General features: G+C 57.8%; 5 protein-coding genes across 5 annotated transcripts; 3 read left to right on the top strand and 2 right to left on the bottom strand.

Moving 5' to 3' along the window:
* Positions 1–73: 73 nt before the first annotated feature.
* P168DRAFT_237527 (alpha-galactosidase) lies at positions 74–2,382 on the bottom strand (the record flags this gene model as incomplete). Its single annotated transcript, XM_024833563.1, has 2 exons — positions 74–1,616; positions 1,676–2,382. The coding sequence occupies 2 exons, from the start codon at positions 2,380–2,382 to the stop codon at positions 74–76; spliced, it is 2,250 nt and encodes a 749-aa protein (XP_024692052.1).
* Positions 2,383–4,147: 1,765 nt separating this feature from the next.
* On the top strand, positions 4,148–12,216 carry P168DRAFT_344428 (ketoacyl-synt-domain-containing protein; the record flags this gene model as incomplete). The annotated part of the gene is made up of 13 exons (XM_024841846.1): positions 4,148–4,671; positions 4,738–5,372; positions 5,440–5,552; positions 5,602–6,031; positions 6,100–8,732; positions 8,790–8,886; positions 8,948–8,973; positions 9,045–9,902; positions 9,954–10,235; positions 10,291–10,368; positions 10,429–10,760; positions 10,831–11,317; positions 11,368–12,216. 13 exons carry the CDS (start codon positions 4,148–4,150, stop codon positions 12,214–12,216), a joined length of 7,344 nt encoding a protein of 2,447 aa, XP_024692051.1.
* Positions 12,217–12,394: 178 nt separating this feature from the next.
* P168DRAFT_297422 (ornithine carbamoyltransferase) lies at positions 12,395–13,977 on the bottom strand (the record flags this gene model as incomplete). Its single annotated transcript, XM_024838176.1, has 3 exons — positions 12,395–12,769; positions 12,826–13,422; positions 13,852–13,977. 3 exons carry the CDS (start codon positions 13,975–13,977, stop codon positions 12,395–12,397), a joined length of 1,098 nt encoding a protein of 365 aa, XP_024692050.1.
* Positions 13,978–14,505: 528 nt separating this feature from the next.
* gatA (4-aminobutyrate transaminase gatA) lies at positions 14,506–16,654 on the top strand. Its single transcript, XM_024837258.1, has 4 exons — positions 14,506–14,976; positions 15,040–15,075; positions 15,172–16,334; positions 16,403–16,654. Exons 1-4 carry the CDS (start codon positions 14,732–14,734, stop codon positions 16,447–16,449), a joined length of 1,491 nt encoding a protein of 496 aa, XP_024692049.1. The 5' UTR covers positions 14,506–14,731; the 3' UTR covers positions 16,450–16,654.
* A 1,070-nt stretch (positions 16,655–17,724) lies between these two features.
* On the top strand, positions 17,725–18,546 carry P168DRAFT_290625 (uncharacterized protein). Its single transcript, XM_024837257.1, has one exon. The coding sequence runs from the start codon at positions 17,951–17,953 to the stop codon at positions 18,287–18,289; it is 339 nt and encodes a 112-aa protein (XP_024692048.1). The 5' UTR covers positions 17,725–17,950; the 3' UTR covers positions 18,290–18,546.
* Positions 18,547–21,496: the final 2,950 nt, after the last annotated feature.

Here is a 21,496-nt window from a genome sequence, read left to right as displayed (position 1 = left end):
AGACCCCATCGCCCACAAAATCTGGTATGATTCAAATATCTATGTACTTTCTACCAAACAAAGATCCCCTAGTCTATTCTCTTTCGAGAAGCACTACACGACTGGCATAATCCGACTTTAGAGAATACTGCAGCCCGAGATTCATCAAGGTCGCCCCCGTATATGTCGAATTGCTATCCACCCGGTAGGTGGCCTTCGCATCCAACCCCTGCAGTCGAAGCCACGGCACAGCATGATTAATGAGAGCGCGCAGCTGGAAAATAAAGAGGACTGCCTGTGAGCCGTCCTCGGATATGAATAGCGCCGAGGGCCAGTTGGACTCCTCGGGAAGACGCAGTCGCCACAAATCTCCGGTCAGAATGATCGGATTCACCTTCTCCGCCAACGCGATGAGCCCCGGTAACGCGGCGCGCTCTTCTTCGTGCAGTTCCTCCGGGTGTAGCTCTAGACCGAACGAGCCGCCCATCATGGCAACGTGGGCGCGAAACTCAACCGGCACGCTGCGTCCGGTCTGCTGGTTGGGAACGGCCGATATGTGGGCACCCATAGCGCTCGGCGGATAGGCCAGCGACGTACCCATTTGGATGGCAACGCGTTCCGCACCGTCCGTGTTGTCCGATGTCCAGATCTGCGGGAAATACTGTAATACCCCCGGGTCAAACCGGCCACCGCCGGATGCGCAGCCCTCCCACAGGACGTCGGGGAAACGCGACGTCAGCGTGTCGAACACGCGGTACATGCCCAGCATGTACTGGTGATCCGCGCTGGGAGAGGAAGCTTCGTGCATCCCGCGGTTGTGGTCCCACTTGACGTAGGAAATCTCGGCGCTGCGGAGAAGGGTGCTGACCGTGTCGATGATGAAGTCTTGGACCTCGCGCAGCCCCACGTTGAGCACCAACTGATTACGTTCAAGGGTGCGGGGATATGACCCTGCATGGAGGACCCAGTCAGGATGCTCGTGGTAGAGCACGGAGTCGGGGTTGACCATCTCTGGTTCAACCCAGATGCCGAAACGCAGGGGGGTTGACGTATTGGCCGCTTTCAACGCCGTGACCTGGTCAACCAGCGGCTTGAGGCCATCCGGGAATCGCTCCCGGTTGGGCTGCCAGTCGCCTAGTCCGGCGTTGTCGGAAAGTCGGGGGTACTTGTTGCCAAACCAACCGTCGTCCATGACGAAAAGTTTAGCCCCCAACGCCGCGGACTCTTTCGCCAAGTCATAGATGCTGCTCTGGTTGTAGTTGAAACTTAGCCCTTCCCAGCTATTTAGTAGCACAGGACGCTCGCTCGTGCTGAACTGGCTGCGCATCAAATGTTTTCGATAGAGTCGGTGCAGCGAGCGAGACATTCCCCCGATGCCGTCAGGCGAGTACACGGCCACACACTCGGGCGATGTGAGCGTCTCCCCGGGTCCGAGTCGCCAGGAGAGCTGGCTGGGGTTGAAGCCCAATAGCGCCCGGGTGAATCCTTGAGAGCCCTTCTCGACATCCACCGAGAAGGAACCCGTGTAAACTAGAGAAAAACCCCAAGCCTCCCCTTGGGACTCTGTGGTGGAAGGGTGCACGAGCGAGACAAAGGGGTTGTGAAGATGGGAGGAGAAGCCGGTACTGCTTCCGAACCTATTTATGCTTTGTCAACCATTTGCCTTTTTCGATGACTCGAATATGTATCAACTCACCCTTGCACGCCGTACTCCACCGTTCGCCTCTCTCTCTGAGCCTCCCTTGCCCAGTCACCTCGGAGACTGATCATGTCCAGGTCTTCGAAGGGCAGATCCACGCTTAAACTGGACAGGGCTTCGACGGTAATATCCCCCTCGCCCTTGTTGGTGACGCTCACACTGCGCACAATCGCATCGTGCCGGGGGAAGATGGAGTAGGACAGATTCGCCGCTACGGCACTGTGATCATCGTACAGATGCACAATCAAAGTCGTTACGTCCTGTTCGTCCCCAAAGGTGGCCGGCAACCCGGGTAGTGCAGGCTTGCCGGGAACCACGGTGTGCGACTGATACTGCAAGTTGGAGATGGTATAACCTGGCGACTGGCGAATGCGCACCGCGGGAATGCGAAAGTCGCCGCGTCCTTGGTCGGGGAACTCCCGGCGCACCCGACCGGACGTTCCCACCCAACCGCTGACCTGGGGTTCGACGGCGGTCGGTATGGCGCCGCTGATGCTGCCGCCGAAGTGGTCCGACACCAGATCGCCACTTGTCTTGTCGACGTGGAAGAGGTAGGAGACATGGTCTCCGTGGAGAGCGAAATTTGTTCCGTCTACCACGACAGGTCCATGGCTGGAGTCCACCGTGGCAGCCTGAGAAGTCTCAAAGAGTGTCAGAATGCTGGCCGCTGCAGTGACTGCGACACGCCCTGAGGGCACACGCATTTTGTTGAACTGTCGAGGGGGAGGGGTAGAATATTCTGCAGTGCTAAGGGGAATTTGTTTGGGGAGGCTTTACACACCCTTAATATGTGTTCGCCCATTGCAATGGATCGGCAAGTCAATTCCGGGTATGGACGCGATGGATCCCCCTGCATAATAGATTCTCCCACTCGAATAGTACCGTCGCGCAAGGGTGGGGAAGGGGAAACGTCGGCTAAATACGTACGAAGCCATTATCTCATCGTTATATCCCCCAAAAGTCACGGACCGGCTCCGTGGAGTGCGGAGAAACCAAAGTCGAAAAATAAATGGCCAAGGTCTGCTAAGTCCTGACTAAAGATTTAGTGGTGATGACTTGACTCTCCATGCATGGAATGATGTCTCTCAATCCCGGCCCAGGTCAATAGTTCATCCAGGTATTGAATATGAACGAAGCCAAGCCGTATTCGGGGTTACCAGTAAGGTCAGCCCCATCAGACGTGGCATCTTGCATTATCCGGGATATTTGGGAGATTTGCGAATCAATTGTTATTTATCCCTGGTCCGCCCAAAAGTCCGTGAGGGGACTGAGCCAGTCAACAGTTTAGGGATGGTCCTTACTTGATATTAGCCAAAAGAGACAGGCTGGATCAACCAGCTATGATCGAAACATCCCATATGAGCTGGAGCAATGACAGGTGTGCATATCCGACTGCTATAAAGTGCAGAATGACTCCGTCTCTGCCTCTGACAGTTAATGTTCTGATTTCTTTGTTCCTGGGCCTGCCTCGTAGTTGCTCAAGGGATATGCCTGTTCTCCGCAGCCGGTATCCACACTAGGACCCACTGGCCCGGCAACGAGCTCCACTTACGCATGGACTCGAACTCCCAGACCCAAATAGGACTGACCAGTAGTTGCCAATTACAGACTGGCAGCAATTACAGAATGGGCATGTTTCACGACTGACGGAGGGGTCCCGACAGAATGCTGTGTCCGGTCTCGGCATCGCCCAATCAATGGGGTCTGCCATTGATCTTGACATGATTGAAGGCGGCGCGTGGAGAAAAGGAGTGCAGAACGAAGAAGCAATACAGTGGCCTCTTCTGGTCGGAGCAATGATCTTCATGTCCGTCTTCCCCATATTCCCCAGCATCAGGTGATTTTAACAAGCCCTATACATGGAATATCGTCATCACATGTCATCCATACAGCAGTCACGAAGAGCTCCCACTGTGTGACTGGGCGGGGATATGTGAATTGTTTTTGTGCCATCGTAGACCCGGTCTGTAGCACCAGGAGCTAACTTGTTTGTATTAAATCCATTCGGTCAACGTTGCGGTTGTTTTGGGAGAAGTTCTCGAGGCCGCGCCCATGCCTCGTAATCCATTCATCGCAAGTCGACAAACAGGCGAGACGAAACTGCGCCTTGCCGTCGCATTGCCTACATCCTAATAAGCAAGACACAGGATGCATGGTGGCTTCATTAATCGCTTGTATGACTTGGAATCAGGGCCAGGCCATACCCGCATTCCGCCTCGTCATACCACTGCAGTTTCCACGTTGGAAAGTACCCGGAAACGAGAGATTATATAGGGAGAATCTCAAGTACGAGCTGCTCCTGAGGGCCCAGAGGCGTGGACCGTGGTGAGTTGTATGCTTCTCCTAGCAAGACCGGTTCAATCACAGGATACATTTCGAGAAGCAGCAACACTCCCGTCCTCACAAATTAGAACCAACACAATGGCGAGCCTCGACCAGACCATGGAGCACGATCAGATGGCTGAGACCATGCAACCCAATCGACCACGACCCTCCCCCATTGCCATTGTCGGTATGGCCGCCAGACTCCCCGGTGGGGTGAACTCCCTATCGAAGTTCTGGGAGTTCTTGATGGAAAAGAAAAACGGCGTCTGTGAGGTACCTGGCACCCGCTACAATATTGACGGCTTCTATCACGAAAGCCTGCCGCACTCAGTCCGGTCGCGCCAGGGATACTTCCTGGATGAAGATTTGGCGATGGCGGACCCATCCTTCTTACCAGTGTTCGAGCATGAATCTAGCCGTGAGCCCGGTAATATCGATCCGCAGCAGCGTCTGTTGCTGGAGGTAGCCTGGGAGTGTCTGGAGAACGCAGGGCAGTCCCACAACTATCGAGGTAGGAACATAGGCTGCTACACAGGCACGTTCGGAGGCGACTGGGCGGAGTTAGCTAGTAAGGACCACCAGCAGGAAAACCGCCTCTACGTGTCGACAACGGGGGACTTTTCACTGTCAAGCTGGCTGTCATGGAATTTGGATCTTCGAGGACCAACGTGGGTGTCTTTCCCTTCATGATCCAGCCATATGTGGAGTATCTTCTCATACATCCCACGAGACAGGATGACGATTGAAACTGGCTGTTCGTCGGCCATGGCAGGCGTTCATGAGGCTTGCCTCTCACTGCAGGCGGGGGACTGCGAGGCCGCGATTGTCGCCGGTACCAGTCTAATCTTTTCCCCCACGTTGCAAAGCCACGTTCAAGACGCAGGAGCCATTTCCACGTCTGGTATTTGTAGGACATTCGACGCCGCAGCCGATGGGTACGGACGTGGAGAAGCGCTCAATGCCATTTTGATAAAGCGACTCGACGACGCTATCGCAGACCGGGACTGCATCCGTGCAGTTATTCGCGCCTCCGCTATCAACAATGACGGGAGAACGCCGCACATATCGGCTCCATCTGTCGAGGGGCAAGAGCAGCTGATCCGTAAAACGTACGCAAAGGCCGGGATTGAGGACGTGGATCGCACGGCGTTTTTCGAATGCCACGGGACTGGCACAGTAGCCGGTGATACTACCGAGGCGGCGGCCGTTGCTCGGGTGTTTCGCCGTGGTATGTATCTCGGATCGATCAAGCCTAACTTCGGCCATTCCGAAGGCGCCTCGGGCATCACTAGTATAATCAAAGTGGCACTGGCTCTGGAAAACAAGACAATCCCACCCAACGTGCATTTTTGCACTCCAAACCCCAAGAGTAAGGGATACTCCAGGGTGCTCTGCCCAGACAGATATGGATAGTGGACTGATTGCCGATGGCGTAGTTCCCTTCCAGAAAGCGAACCTTGTGGTCCCAGTAGAAGCCACTCCTTGGCCAGTTGGGAAGGATGAGAGGGCCAGCGTGAATAACTTTGGCCTAGGGGGCACCAATGTGCACGTAAGCTCATGCCTCCAAATGCTTTGGAGTGGAATTTGATAGGCTCCAGATGATTATGGAGTCAACGGCTTCGGTGCAGCTACCAAATAAGCCCGAGATCAGTTTACGATCACGCCTAGTGGTGTGCTCTGCCAGAAGCCAAGAATCTCTGGAAAAACGAATCGATGACATCGTCCAATATATGCGCAGATTTCCCACTCGCCTGCATGACATCGCGTATACGCTTGGGATGCGACGAGGACATATGGCCCACCGCGCGTTCGCGGTATCCGATGGGAAGATCATCGAATCAGCAGATATGAAACGAATCGACTGTTACCATCCACCAACACTCGTCTTTGTTTTCACAGGACAAGGCGCCCAATGGGCAGGCATGGGCAAGGGTTTGTGGGATACGTTTCCTGTCTTTAGAGAAAGCCTGGCGAGGATGGATGGGGTTTTGCAAAGCCTTCCAGACCCCCCTGTCTGGACCCTGCAAGGTGAGTGAGACCCCGTACCCTGGGATCAACACCGCGCACAAACATTGTGGCTCATCAGACCGATGCAGACGAGTTGCTCTGTACAAAGAGTTTGGCGCGGATCAATGATGCCGCGCTAAGCCAGCCGCTGTGTTGCGCTCTGCAGATTGGCCTCGTTGATCTCCTGGCGTTATGGGGCATTGCCCCTGCTATCGTGGTGGGCCATTCGAGTGGTGAGATTGCTGGGGCCTATGCGTCCGGCGCCTTAACTGCAGCCGCGGCTATCGTCAATGCCTACTACCGCGGCCAGGTTATTCATACGAGCGCTCGCCACGGCTCCATGTTAGCAGTCGGTTTAAACCGCCATGAAGTCATCCCATATCTCCAGGGAGACGTGGTAATTGGGTGTGAAAATAGTCAGAACAGCGTGACACTGTCCGGTGACCACGAGAGCATCACTGAAACCATGAGTGTGATCCAGAAAAGCCATCCAGATATCCTCTGTCGGCAACTGCGCGTAGAGAAGGCGTATCATTCACCGCACATGCAAGAGGTTTCTGGTCTGTATGAAAAGAAGATAGCTCCTTGGTTGCCTGAACAGACTCCAATGATCCCAATGTCCTCAACGGTCACTGGAGCTATTCTCACGGACCCAGAGCTCCTCAACAGTCGATATTGGCGCCAGAACCTAGACTCCCCAGTCCTCTTCTCCTCAGCAGTACAAAGCCTTCTTGATGACGGCCCAGGACGCCGCATATTCCTCGAAATCGGCCCACATGCGACGCTTTCTGGCCCGTTGAGACAGATACTAGCCAGTCACAAGAACGGAACGGAATATGTCTATGTTCCCAGCCTCATAAGACCTGACGATCCGGTTAAAGCAATGCTCGACGCTGCTGGAACCCTTCATATCTATGGATTCGACCGAATTGACTTCGAGGCCATCAACGGGCCCGGGAGCCTGTTGGCGGATCTCCCGCCATATCCCTGGATACGGTCACGGCGGCTATGGAATGAGAGCCGTCCTGTCCAGGCATGGAGGCTTCGGAGCGTGCCATTCCACGAGCTCCTCGGAGCTCGAACCCTGGAGTCAGTCAACATCGAGCCGTGCTGGCGGAATATGCTCTCCCTGGTCAACGTCCCCTGGCTGGAAGACCACAAGATCCGAGGGAGGATCTTGTTTCCCGGGGCGTGTTACGTAGCAATGGCTGGGGTGGCCGTGCAGCAAACGACGTCGTGCGAAAACTACCAAATCCGTCAGCTAAATTTCAAGACGGCTCTCTTCATTGAGAACGACGAACCCGTTGAGCTCATCACCAGTATGAGACCCGTAAGAATTTCAGACCATGCCGAGTCTGAATGGTTCGAGTTCTCTATCACGTCAGTAATGGGGAAGAGTGAGACCAAGCACTGCACGGGTCAAGTGCGCTCCGTGGGTAGCATCTCGGAGGTCTCGTCAGCATCGTCCAGCGTTTCGGGATACCCGCGGCGGGTGGCTTCGAAGTCTTGGTATCGGGCCCTGCGCCGGGCAGGCCTTGACTTCGGGTTACGTTTTCGAGGATTAAAGAATATCACAGCGGATCCAACCTCGTGTCGAGCCACCGCGATGGTTCGAACCACCGACACGGTGTCGGTCAGCCCATATATCGTCCATCCCATCATCATCGACCAGTGCCTGCAGCTATTAAGCGTCGCCATGTGCCGGGGGCTGGCACGTAATCTGACCACGCGGTGTATCCCAGCACTCCTCGAGAACCTTTATGTTGGACCGGTCTCGAGCGCAGAGGCACGCATCCATGCGTCAACTATGGCCCGTGAAGGCAACTTCATCCCGGGCAGCATGGAGGCCGCAACTTCGGAAGGCGTGTTTCTGTCGCTCACGGGCGCCGTCCTATACGCCCTTGACGACAATCCCCCGGGTGCACCCGAATCTATTGTAGCCCGCACAGTCTGGAGACCAGCACCGGAGTTCCTCCCCAGCGAGATCCAACCGCAGTCATGTGCGGTAACAGACGTCGAGTTCGAGGCGGTGCAGAACCTGACCTTCCTCTACGCCGCTGAGACCTATGCTGTAATTGCAGATATCGACATCCAGGACAGACCCCAGCACCTTCACAAGTATAGGAATCTCCTCCGTTCCATGTCAGACGAGGCGGATGATCGGCTCCGGACCCTCTCAGAGCTATGCACGCGCGAAAACATCGCGGTGCCACCCGGCACATTCGCCGATCGGAAATCATGCCTGGCCGCGACAAGCAATTGGCGCCAAGATGGTCAGCATACGTACGCGAACATTGTCTTCAGCGCCCACGCGGTTCAGCAGACCTGCGTTGAGATTTTTGAAGGTCGACGAGATCCCCTTCAATGGCTGGTAGAGGACGACATCCTTCCGAGCATATATCGAACGATCAGCCAGTTCGACCCGGCGACAGAGAGTTTTCTGCAACGGCTAGGCCACTCTAAGCCAGGCCTACGAGTTTTGGAAGTGGGATCCGGTACAGGGGCGCTGACAGAACCTGTATTGCGCAGCCTGCAGACGCCCATAGGAGTCCCTCTATACTCCGAGTACACCTTCACAGATATTTCCGCCGCGTTCTTTGGTCCGGCCCAAGAGAGGTTCAGCGCATCCAGTGCCATGAAATATGCTGTTCTTGACATTACCAAAGACCCAGCGCAGTTGGGGTTTGAGTTAGGGGCCTACGATCTGGTGATAGCCGGTAATGTACGATGAACTCCGTCTTGGAAGCCAGCCGAAACTGACAGCCGTTGTTCGATATAGGTACTCCACGGAACTCCCAGCCTGAACCAAGCCTTGCAGAATATTCGAGCACTCCTAACGCCCGGGGGATTGCTCATGTTGCAAGAGATCTGTGAACGTAAGTGCATTTAAGGGCTCCCCCCCGATCATTCAACGTGACTGTCCTAACCATGTCTCAGGATCTCCGCTGGCGGAATATGTCTGCGTGCGTTCCCCCACAGCCGGTTCCATTGAACTGAAAAAACACCACCCAATGCATGCTGACTTCTTTCACAGGGATCCTTACCCGGTTGGTGGGTTGGCGAGAACGACGGCCGACACGACCGGCCTTATGTCGGTGTAGATCACTGGCAAGACGAGTTCGACACCGCGGGCTTCTCAAAGTTAAAGTTTATTTCCCATAGCCTCTCTGGTCAGATCGCCACTATGATCACCCAGTGTCCATCAGCTGTCGAACCCTCAAAGTCGATCAGCATGCTGGCATCATCCTCGCGTCCGGCTCCATGGAAGATGGCCATTGAGCGGGCTTTCGCCGCTGAGGGGTGCAAGGCCACCTGGTACAACCAGAACTGGCTGCCCCCGACGAAGGAGGATGTCATCTGCCTTCTGGATGCCGAGGGCCCATTCATCCACGACATGACTGAAGACCGCTTTTTGACCCTGAAACGATTCTTCCTCGGCCGAGCAGAGGCCATTACGCTCTGGGTGACCGCCCCCGCCCAAATCCACTGCCAGGATCCACGATATGGCGCGATCCATGGGTTTCTCCGATCGGTTCGCGTCGAGCTGGGCAAGAGCTTCCTGACCATGTTCGAGGTCGATCTCCAGGATGAGAGCGCCCCCGGCCACATATATCAGGTTTATCGAGACCTCTGCTCTCAACGGGAGCGTCGACGAGGTAATCTCGAGACTGAGTATGCCGTTTATGATGGCGTAATCCATGTCCCCAGGATTTATCCTGTTGATCTCATGGCGGAACTCCCTCATCGGCCGGTCGATGCCCACACACCCAAGCAGCTCGCTTTGGGACAGATTGGAGTGCTAAGTTCTTTCTACTGGACTCCCAAGGATCCCACCTCACCTAGTCCCACAGACGTAGTCGTGGAGGTCAAGTTTATCGGCCTAAACTTCAGGGTAAGAATTCCACGGTATGGAAATTTGTGATATCCAGACTGACGGAAACAGGATGTGGCAGTGGCTCATGGCATCCTCGGTGCTCCACACGAGATCGGTTTAGAAGGATCGGGGATCATAATCCAAGTCGGGAGCGAGGTGTCTAATTTCCAGGTCGGACAACGGGTCGCGTTTCTAGCACCAGGCTGTGGCGGCACCGTGATTACCGTTCCAGCCAGTTCTCTCCTGAGGATCCCAGAGAGTTGGTCTCTGGAAGACGGGGCAACGGTGCCAGCCGTCTATTCTACTGTGGTCTACTGCTTGGATTTTGTTGGGAAGCTGAAAGCCGGACAGGTGATGTTTCTTATGCCGTCCGATCAAGGAAAGAATCCTATAGCTGACTGGAAAGCAGTCAGTTCTCATCCACTCGGCCTGCGGAGGTGTCGGCTTGGCTGCGATTCAGCTCTGCCGGTTACGAGGAGCAGAGGTGGGTTGGAATAGCTGTCGGTGGAGCCTCCATGCCACGCCAGGGCTAAATTGGTTGTAGGTGTATGCGACGGTAGGGAACGCCGACAAGGTAGAGTACCTGGTCAACACCTACCAGATCCCACGCTCGCGCATCTTCTATTCTCGTGATGCGTCGTTCTACGCGGGGCTCATGCGTGAGATCAACCACCGCGGGGTGGACATCGTCCTCAACTCGCTCTCCGGGGAGTTGCTCCATGTATCGTGGAACTGCGTTGCGAAACAAGGGACCATGATCGAGATCGGCAAGCGAGACATTCTCTCCCATGGAATGCTGCCTTTGAGTCCGTTCCAGCACGGACGGTCTTTTGTGGTAGTAGACCTCTTCTCCGTGGGGTCCACGTTAGGCCATCAGTATGCCCTCCCCCGAGGATCCTCAGATCACGGCACCCAAGGCCGCCTAGACTGACTGACTTGAACGCAGATTGTTGGAAGACAACGTGCAAAGGTACATGGATGCGGGAGACATCGCCCCTATTCGCCAGGCGAGCTGTTTCCCGGCGTGTGAAGTTGGTGCCGCAATCAAATGCATGCAGACGGGGCATCATATCGGTAAGATCCTCGTCCGAATGCCTCATCAGTCCGATCTGTCCAGCCTGGACGTGAAGCCATGCCCCCTGCCCATGACGTTTTCTCCCGAACATAGCTATTTCCTCTCCGGTGGCCTTGGAGGCGTGGGACGGGCCATCTCCACCTGGATGGTGGAACAAGGTGCCCGGTATTTCACGTATCTCTCACCGCATGCCGGGCAGACCGTCGAGCACCGGGCCTTCCTGGCTGAGCTGGCAGCCCAGGGCTGCCAGGCCGTGGCGGTGGTGGGTCAGGCGGAGAACATGCAAGATGTCCAAACTGCGATCGCCCAGAGTGCCCGCCCGGTGCGGGGGGTGATCCAGTTGGCCTTGGACTTGAAGGTACGGGTGCTCCGTATGGCCCACGGCGTCGTTGCTTACCGATCGTACAGGACTCCGGTCTACAGGACATGGCTTTCCCGGACTGGCATGCCGCCTATGCACCCAAGGCGAAAGGGGCGTGGAATCTCCACCAGGCCTTGGAGAAAACGGCGCTGGATTTCTTCGTGCTCTGCGGGTCTCTGGTTGGCGCGGCAGGAAATCGCAGACAGTCCAACTACGCAGCGGCCAACACGTTCATGACGGCTCTATGCCTACACCGCCAGTCTTTGGGGCAGCCCGCGGGGATCGTGGACCTCGGCGGGGTGGAGGACGTGGGGTACCTCGCCGACAACCCCCAAATCATGCAGTATTTCGAGGCGCAGGGGTTCAAGCTACTCCGGGAGCACGACGTGATCTTGGGTCTGCGATCCCAGCTGCAGCCCTGCACCATGTCCCAGCCCTCGCAGTCCGTGATCGCCCGTCACCAGCTGCTTGTCGGGCTGATGTCACCCAAGAAATCACTCGAGGACTACGACGATCCCCGTTTCCACATCCTGAGTAACATGCCCACTGACGACAACGAGCCCAACCGGGGTCAGCTGGACGACGCTAGGATCAGCCAATTTCTCCTCCAGGTGGACGCGGATCCGAGCCTGCTGGAGCAGCCATCCACGGAGGAATTCCTCGTTGTCCAGCTCGGCTCCAAGATGAGCCCGACCAAGGCGGAAAACCTGGTCGCGCTGGGGCAACTACCGATCGACTCGCTCGCGGCGGTCGAGATGCGCGCCTGGGCCCGGCGCCGGCTGGGCGTGGACGTTTCCCCCGCGGAGATCGCCGCCGCCGAAACGGTGCATGGCTTCGCCCTGTTGGCCATCCGCGCTCTCCGCGCGCGTCACAATCAAATCGCGGACTCGTCGTAGACCTTGACCGACGTGGTTCTTTCTGGCGGTGTCTCTTTTGCCCCGCCGTCTCGCTTTGGAAGTCTAGCATGTCAGCCCAGTCGATCAAACAATCAATTGCATTCAAACATTATTCCTGTAGTAACTGGTATATGATACAACGTAGTCGTAGCCCTGGTGTTCGTGTCGGTCTCCACCTCTACGGTCCCGTCCATTCAATGCGGCCCCGATTCACCACCAAGCCCTCCAGGACCGCGATCGCCGCCCAGAGTCGATTCTCCGCTTCGGGGAACACGAGGGAGCGCGGCCCATAGAACACCTCGTCACTCACCTCCTCCGGGTGCCGCGGTAAGCAATGCATGAACTTCCACCCCGATTTGGCTCCGCCCCGCTTGGCCAGATCGGCGGTGATCTGGAACCCTTCGAAGTCGGTCAGACGCCGGCGCTGGTCCGCCTCCTGCCCCATGGAGACCCAGGTGTCCGTCACCAGAAGATCCGCGCCCTGGACCGCCTCCTCGGGGACATTGGTCTGGTGCAGCTGGCCCGCCCGCGGGGCTCCGGTCCCCTGCCGCGCCTCCTCAATGACGGCGAGCATCTCCGCGGGGATCTCGTATCCCCGGGGGTCGCGACGGCCAGGTCGACGCCCATCTTGGCGGCGGCGATGGCCATGTCAAACAGAACATTGTTGGCGTCCCCCACCCAGGCAATCTTCAGCCCCTCCAGGCCCAGGCCGGAGAGGCGGTGGGCCTTGCGGGTGAAGGTCTCGTGGATGGTCTGGAAATCGGCCACGGCCTGCAGCGGATGGTAGCGGTCACACAGCGCGTTGATCACGGGCACGGTCGAGTGCTTGGCCAGATCCGCGACCTCGGCGTGCTGGGCGACGCGCGCGACCACCGCCGAGACCATGGACGAGACGACCACGGACGTGTCGTAGGACGACTCGTTCACGCCGAGCTGGATATCGTCCTTGCCCAAGAACATCGGATGACCGCCCATCTGGGCGACGGCCCCCTCGGTGGAGATGCGGGTCCGCGTGCTGCGTTTATTGAAGATCATCGCCACCGTTTTGCCGGTCAACGACCCGACCAAGTTCTGCTGGATGGAGCCCGAGCGGCCGTGCTTCTTGTGGGCGGAGGCATTGCGCACGAGGGTGGCGAATTCGGTCGACGTCAGATCGGCGATGGACAGGAGATGCCGGGGCGCGAAGGGCGACGTTGGCGGGACCGCCTGGGCGGCCGAGGAGTAGTGACGCCAGGCGTGCGCTGTATGCGCGCGCGCCGATCCCGGTAGACGGGAGATCGACATGGTGGGCGATCTGACGGGGAATGAGCCGGTGGGCTATCGGATCAGGCGAGGTATGGATATGGAACCAGAACAGTTCTAATTCTCAACTGACACAGGGGAAGCGGTAAATCGAGTCGTCGAATGTCCGGGAATGACCCAAGCGAGGAACTGGATCGATGCAGGTGCAGATGCAGTCGTCGATGGAGGGATGAGTGATGACGCAAGAGACAAACCGGGCAAACCGGGACACCTGACGGCCTGAGGCAACCGTCACCGCACCGGCTGCTGAGGGATGGACGGTCTCTCCAGCATTGACGGTCGGGAGTCCATCCTCGTCGGTGGTCGTATCGCGTGTTTGTCTGCTCCAGGTACCCTCGGTGTCGAAAGCATGTGAATCAGTCTAGGTCTCTGGTCATCCTTGGAGGGACAGCAACCTGGCGGAGAGGTCAGATATATATCGTGGAGACTCTCGGTAGCAATGGAAGGCACCACACTCATCTCGAGATGACGCCGTATTGGACGAGTCCCACTCCCATCGGACCCGTCTGGTGAGCAGAATCGCGAACCCATCTAGGTACCATCCCGATCCATCTGAACGGGGTTCGCTCATGGCTCGGGCATTGGAAGGGTCTCGGTCGACGAGCGGGAGGACAAACCAGGCAAACCGCGATCTACCGCCTCAGGCATCCGTCCGGAGGGAGACAAACCAGGCAAACACGCAGCGCCATCACGTGTGGACACCATTCACCACCGGGCGGGATCGCTGCCTCAGTAGCCTCCGCCGGGTGAGTGCCTATCGAATCTTGCAGAATTGACCTGGAGACTGGTGTCTCGAGGGGACATGGGGGGGCGGACATCCCATCTCGTAATGACAATCCCCCATCGCCGAGTCGGGAATCCGAGTTGCTCCATCGGGAACGCCGAGCGCGTCGAGCTCCGACCGCGGTGATTGGCCGCCCCCGCCGACGGTGGACTGGGATGCGGGGAGAGCTGCCGTGGTCGATCCAATTGATCGCCGGTAATCCTTATCATCCCAAGGGCAAAGCTCCGAGACGGCCAGATGGCGTGGAGTTGGGTTGCTATATAAGTGGACCGTTGTCCGCGGGTGGTCAAGTCTCCATCGCTTGTTGTTTCCTGTCGTTTTTCCTACTCCCACCTTCTCCCCTTCCTTCCGCCGAGACCGACACCCCGGTCTCCCCATATCGCATCCCGCATCCTCCCCTCCCTTTCTCCTTCGACTCCCACCGTCTCCATGGCCGCTATCGCTCGCTCTAGCCTGCGCATGCGCCCGGCGATGATGCGCGCGCCGGTCGCTCGTGCCTTCGCCACGACCGGCGCCCGTCGGGTGGCCTACTTCCCCGAGGAGCCCGCCGGGCCCCGCGTCGTCTCCGCGATTCCCGGCCCCAAGAACAAGGCGGCCGTCGCCGAGCTGGACAAGGTCTTTGACGTCCGCAGTGTGAACATGTTGACCGACTACTCCAAGTCGCACGGGAACTAGTAGGTGTCATGCTTCCGGGGACGAGCGCGAACGGCGGGTGGACGGCTAACCCGATGACGTAGTATCGCCGATCTGGATGGCAACCAGCTGTTGGATGTGTAAGCACTGCCCATCCCTCCGTAGGAGGGGGAACAAGAAAAGAAAAGAAAGAAAGACGAAAGAAAGAAAGAAAGAAGAAAGCTGACAATTACCAGGTATGCGCAGATCGCCTCGATCCCCGTGGGCTACAACAACCCTCACCTCAAGGAGGTCGCCACCTCCCCCGAGATGGTCTCCGCCCTGATCAACCGCCCCGCCCTGGGCAACTTCCCCTCCGCCGACTGGGGCCACATCCTGGAGACCGGTCTGCTCAAGGCCGCCCCCAAGGGCCTGAACCAGGTCTTCACCGCCATGGCGGGCTCCGACGCCAACGAGACGGCCTACAAGGCCGCCTTCATGTACTACCGCCAGCGCCAGCGCGGTGGACCCCAGACCGAGTTCACCGAGGAGGAGCTGCAGAGCACCATGCGCAACCAGGGCCCCGGCTCCCCGCAGCTGTCCATCATGTCCTTCAAGTCGGCCTTCCACGGCCGGCTCTTCGGGAGTCTGTCCACCACCCGCAGCAAGCCCATCCACAAGCTCGACATCCCCGCCTTCGACTGGCCCCAGGCCACCTTCCCCACCCTCAAGTACCCGCTCGAGGAGCACGTCCAGGAGAACGCCCAGGAGGAGAAGCGCTGCCTGGAGGAGGTCGAGCGCCTCATCCAGGAGTTCCACAACCCCGTGGCCGCCGTCGTCGTCGAGCCCATCCAGTCCGAGGGCGGCGACAACCACGCCTCGCCCGCCTTCTTCCGCGGCCTGCGCGAGATCACCCAGCGCCACCAGGTGCTCTTCATCGTCGACGAGGTCCAGACCGGCGTCGGCGCCACCGGTAAGTTCTGGGCCCACGACCACTGGAACCTGCCCACCCCGCCCGACATGGTGACCTTCTCCAAGAAGGCCCAGGCCGCCGGCTACTACTACGGCAACCCCGCCCTGCGCCCCAACAAGCCCTACCGCCAGTTCAACACCTGGATGGGCGACCCCGCCCGCGCCCTCATCTTCCGCGGCATCATCGAGGAGATCGAGCGCCTGGACCTGGTCAAGAACACCGCCGCCACCGGTGACTACCTGTACGCCGGTCTGCAGCGCCTGGCCGAGCGCTACCCCGAGCACATGCAGAACCTGCGCGGCCAGGGCCAGGGTACCTTCATCGCCTGGGACAGCCCCCGTCGGGACGAGATCATTGCGAAGTCCAAGGCCGAGGGCATCAACATCGGCGGCAGCGGCCAGAACGCCATCCGTCTGCGCCCCATGCTGGTCTTCCAGAACCACCACGGTATGTCTTTTCCCTCTTTCTTTCCCATTGGTTGATTGACGTTAGCTAACCCGTTTCTCCTTCTGTAGCGGACCTTCTCCTGGAGCGTGTGGAGAAGATCATCCAGAAGTTGTAATTCCTTGTTTCTCTTTTGAGTCGTCATTTTCTGCCCCTTTGTCTGCCTGGTCGGTCATCGTGGGTTTTGCGCAATTGGCGAGATCCGGAGGGCTTCCGGACCGCCTGGAGTTTCTTGTTTGGGTCTGGGATTTATCTTTGAGGGATGGTTAAAAGCCTCTCGTTAGGCGTGGAATAATGAATGGACGTGTTCTGATCCTGTTCAAACCGTATTGCCTTCTGTAGCCGAAGCCCGTAGACGTATATCCACTCTGCTTGACGGTCTATATGTATCGATCCGGTGTCTGATGCCTTAGACTACGGTTTACTCCTGCACAATGCAACCACACCAGAGTAGGATCCACTAATCGTCTGTTCCAAGCCTATTTCCATAAGTCTTCACCTCCTTCGCCTGATACAGGACTCGCCTCATTACTGTACCAATTATGCAGATGGCCGGGCGAGTTGCAGTGGACTTTGGTGTCCCAGCAATGGCCCACGGTGGTACTAGTGGTCCTCCCTCCACTTCTTGCAGTACCATTGTCCTGCCTTGAGTTCGGTGAACTCAAGGATCGGCATTTGTCCGGTGCAGCGCTGGACCCTCTTCTGGAAGCACGACCATGGAGATTTCTCGCTCTGGTAGCCTGTGGTCATCCATCGAACTGGTTGTATCGAGTCCATTCTGGGGCGCTGCACCCAAGAGGTAAACGAAACGTACGACGGGAAGATGGGGCTCGATGCGGTACTCACATGCAAGTTACGCGTTGGGTGTGGATGAATCGATCGCAATCGATGAGTGTGTTTTCGACGAACCACTGCAGGCACGCACCTAGGTCACGTCGGTGGGCACTTAGCCGCCAGCATGAGCATTGGCTCCGAGCGGAGAGCCCATGGAACCAGGGAACTGAGCCACTGCAAGCGCTAAGCTATCCAGGCATGCTATGATAAGACGACATGCTAGATGATAGGTTCAGAGATGGAGACCTTGGTAGATGCAGATAGTGACAGGAAGGGAGAGAGAGAGAGAAAAAGGGGAGTTTTTGAACGGCCGAGCAGGGCGTGTCTGTCACCGGCGTTCAAATTCCCTGTTTCAACAAGTGATCACTCTTACACCTAGTGACTACAGTGCTGCATAGTTATCTGACATGCTAGCCCGAGGTTGAAGCATACAGACTAACCAAAATAGACAATTACTTCTGCCCTCCCTGACCCACGAGAAAGCGACATGAAGGGTTGCAAAACATGAGGTTATTCAAGATATCACCCGTGTGGAATAGATCTGACAGAACAACCAGCCCAGGGCATTCGGTTTTCCACCCAGCGAAGCACAGACACTTGTCATGCAGGTCTCCTGTGATGATTTGACAAAAAAAGGATACTCATAGACCAACCACGCGCGCCCGTCATTGGCGGTTCTGTTGGTGGGCGTCACGCCGCTCAGCCTTGCCCCGCCGGACCAGAGTAAGATCCTCAGATCGCTTCCTCCACCCACTCCACCAGACCATGAGTGCAAGACTGACACTATGGACCCCCTCACAGCTCTCAGTACGGCGTCAGCAGTGGTGCAGCTGGTTGACTTTGGCACGAGGATCCTCGATGATACCCACGAGCTGTACACCCAAGGCCGCCTGGTGACGCTCCAGGAGTTGACAACCATCACCCAGGATCTCGTGCACGTCAATCATCTGCTCGCCCACCGACCGCAACCAGGGGATACCACGGTAGACCCCATCTCCGACGCAGAGCAGGTAGGTAGACTCCCGGCGCCAGTCCCTATCCCCAAGCGTGATGAAAACTCACCGTCGCCCGCCAGGCACTGGACCAGCTCGCTGCCGACTGCAGCGAAGCGGCAAAGGAGCTGATCGCCTGTCTGCAATCCCTGGACGCCGACGTCGGGATTGGACGCTGGCGGAGCTTCTGCCAGGCGGTTCGCAGCCGGTGGGCCCTGCGCCAGATCCAGGACATGGAGGCGCGGATCCGGGCCTTTCGAGAGCAACTCACGATTCGCGTCCTGGCAGTGCTGAACACTCGAACCGCCCTCCAGGCGACGCGGCAGGAGGAGCGCTTCAACCACTTGGACCAGTCGCACGCGGACGTGATCGACGTCGTAGCGATCAACCGGCAGCGGCTGGAGTCAACCCTGCGCACCGACGTGGCCGGTCTCGCCCGGGAGATCGCCCAGGGGGAGGCGCAGGCCCAAACCCGCCATGACGAGGTCATCGCGGCCATCCTCCACCTCCAGGATGGGAGTGCCAAGGTCCTCACGGGCGGCCTGGCCGAGGGCCCGTCCCACCTGCCCGCGCGCGAGACGATCATGACGCTCCAGAAACCGGTCTTGAACCACGTCGATTTCCGGGTGCAGGATTTTGGAATAGTGCAGTCCAAGGTGCTCGAGTGTCTCCATTTCCGACAGATCGACCACCGGTATGACACCGTGCTCGGCGCGCATCGGGATACATACCAGTGGATTTACCAGAGTCCCGAGGTCGACGGCAAGCCGTGGAGTAACTTTGTCCAGTGGCTCGAGCAGGGCCACGGCTGCTACTGGGTGAATGGAAAGGCAGGATCCGGCAAGTCGACGCTCATGAAGTTCATCCACAACCATCCGCAGACGGCACGGTCGCTCGCGGCGTGGGCCGGCCACCACGAGCTGGTGCGGTCGACATTCTTCCTCAGCAACCTGGGTCACTGGCTGCAAAAGTCTCCCGCGGGTCTCATCCGCACCGTGCTCCATGACGCCCTCAACCGTCATCGCCATCTGATCCCACTGGTGGTGCCGGACCTGTGCCGGGCGGCCGCAAAACTGGAGCCCACCGAGAGACTGTCCGAGCCAACGTTCGCCGAGCTGTCCAAGGCATTCCAGAATCTCGTCCGCCGCGACAGTGCGAACCTCCGGATCTGCTTTCTCATAGACGGGGTGGACGAATGCGAGGGGGACTACTCGGAGATTTTGAACCTGGTCGCGTCGGCGTCGCAGTATCGCCAGATAAAAATCATCGTGTCCAGTCGTCCCATCCCGCCGTGCGTGGCAGCCTTCGCGGGATCCGCAAGTCTGCGACTGCAGGACCTCACCCGTGATGACATTCAGTTGTACGTCGAAGACAAGCTCCTGCGGGAGCTGCAACGGCGGATCGGAGAGCACGCGCCAGCGTTGGTGCAGGAGATCGTCGAGAAATCCTCGGGCGTATTCTTGTGGATCGTCCTCGTGGTCAAATCCCTGATCCTCGGTGTGCAGAGTATGGACCGCATCGACGACCTGCAGCGTCGGGTCGACGAACTGCCGTCCGATCTCACGGAACTTTACTCGCACATGCTGCAGAGGATCGATCCCCTCTACAAACAGCAGGCGTGGGAACTCTTCCAGCTGGTTCTCAACAGCGTCAGGGCGGATGGCGGCCGGGAACCCACCATCTTGCAACTATACTTCGCGGACCAAGGTCCGCTCGAGGCAACAACCGCGCCTATCCGCACGATCCCAACTGCGGATGAGTCCCGACTGGTTGAGGAAATGGATGGCCGCATTCGAAGCCGGTGCTGCGGACTGCTGGAGATCCGAGACCAGAAGTACTCCAGAGGAATCATGACCACCATCCATCGGCCGACGGTCGCCTTTCTGCACCGGACGGTCTTTGAGTTCCTCACGGAGCAGATCGACTCGAAGGATTGGCTAGGACGGGCCCAGGGGAACCCCGACTTCGATGCCCATCTGTCCTTGGCCTCCTCGTGTCTCTTACTCGCCAAGTCGTTGCCTCGGGAGTGGACAGAGAATCTTGATTCCCTGCAATGGCAGAGCATGCAGGCTTGTCTACACCACTGCTCCATGATCGAGCAGCAACATGCCATCACCACGGACCTCCTAGACGAGCTAGATCGTACCATACCACATCAGCTCACACATCTTCTCGCCAGACCATGGAGTCCGGGAGGCAAGCATGGCGTACAACGGTTCTGGGCTGCTGCACCGCCTTTCGGCGAAAGCTTACCCTCCGACTCCTTCTTATCACTCACCGTGACATGGGGTCTATCATTCTACCTGCAAGATGAGCTGGATCGTAACGAACACGACACCCGACGGCTGGAGGAGCTCCTCCGCGTCGCTGTCCGGAGCTTTGTTCTGATGTGGACCGATCTTTCATCCCCCTCCCACCCCTTCTCCTCGTCCGGACCGGCGCGAATGATGGGATACGCAAGGATCATCTCAGTCCTCCTGGAAAGTGGAGTAAGTCCCAACAGTGGGACAGATGATTCCCATGGCAGTAGCCCGTGGGTGAGTCTTCTACAGCACTTGAACGATCTCCTACTACACCACCGCCATACCTTCCTCCAGAGTGCCAACCACGACACGGGGTACACGCGAACTTTCCTAGACTTGCTGGTGGTCATGGTCGTGTCAGCGGCGGACCCCAACGCCAGTGTCGTTTGGAGAACAAAAAGCTATCGCGGCGTCGAACATTTGGTGGAATTCCGACGGTCCGCCTTACGCATTATTGAGCTGCTGCCGTCGGACGAGGCCGGTGATTTCTCCCATAGTCGGCTGCGGAGCGCAGTGTCGATCGATCACCAGCCGGTTGTGCAGTATCGAATACGACTGATCCGCATGCTTCGAGACCGAGGTGCTCGACTGGAGGAATGGACGAGTGCCGGGCCTTCGGGAGGGGCAGAGAACCGGTCAGCCAGCAAGGAGGATGTCCCACTCAGTGACCCGCGGACGACAAAGAAAAGGCCTTGGAAACGGATGGTGAGAGCTTTCCGAAACTTGAAGGTCGAGTAGGGTGATACGCGGCATCACCACCACCACGGGAGTTGACATGAACGCATGAACCGGCTCGCGGACGGAATAGAACAGAGATATGAGCCGTTGTCCGATGGGAACTGATGCATCAATTGCAACTCCCATACACGAGTAAACGAGTGTGCGACTGGCGCTGGTCATAGACTTCACACGGACATTGGCTTGGACGGGGACCATAGTCGTGGGTTGCACGACTGTTTTAGTCACCCCTCGGGCTGTAGATTCTGACGAGGTGGTTCTCGGGATGGACTTGTGAGTAGAAATGTAGCAGGGGTAC

This window comes from Aspergillus campestris (genome assembly GCF_002847485.1).
Source record: "Aspergillus campestris IBT 28561 chromosome Unknown P168scaffold_7, whole genome shotgun sequence".
In the NCBI taxonomy this organism is placed as follows: Eukaryota; Fungi; Ascomycota; class Eurotiomycetes; order Eurotiales; family Aspergillaceae; genus Aspergillus; species Aspergillus campestris.
Note: the sequence above shows the minus strand (reverse complement) of the source record. Positions and strands in the feature narration are given on the sequence as shown.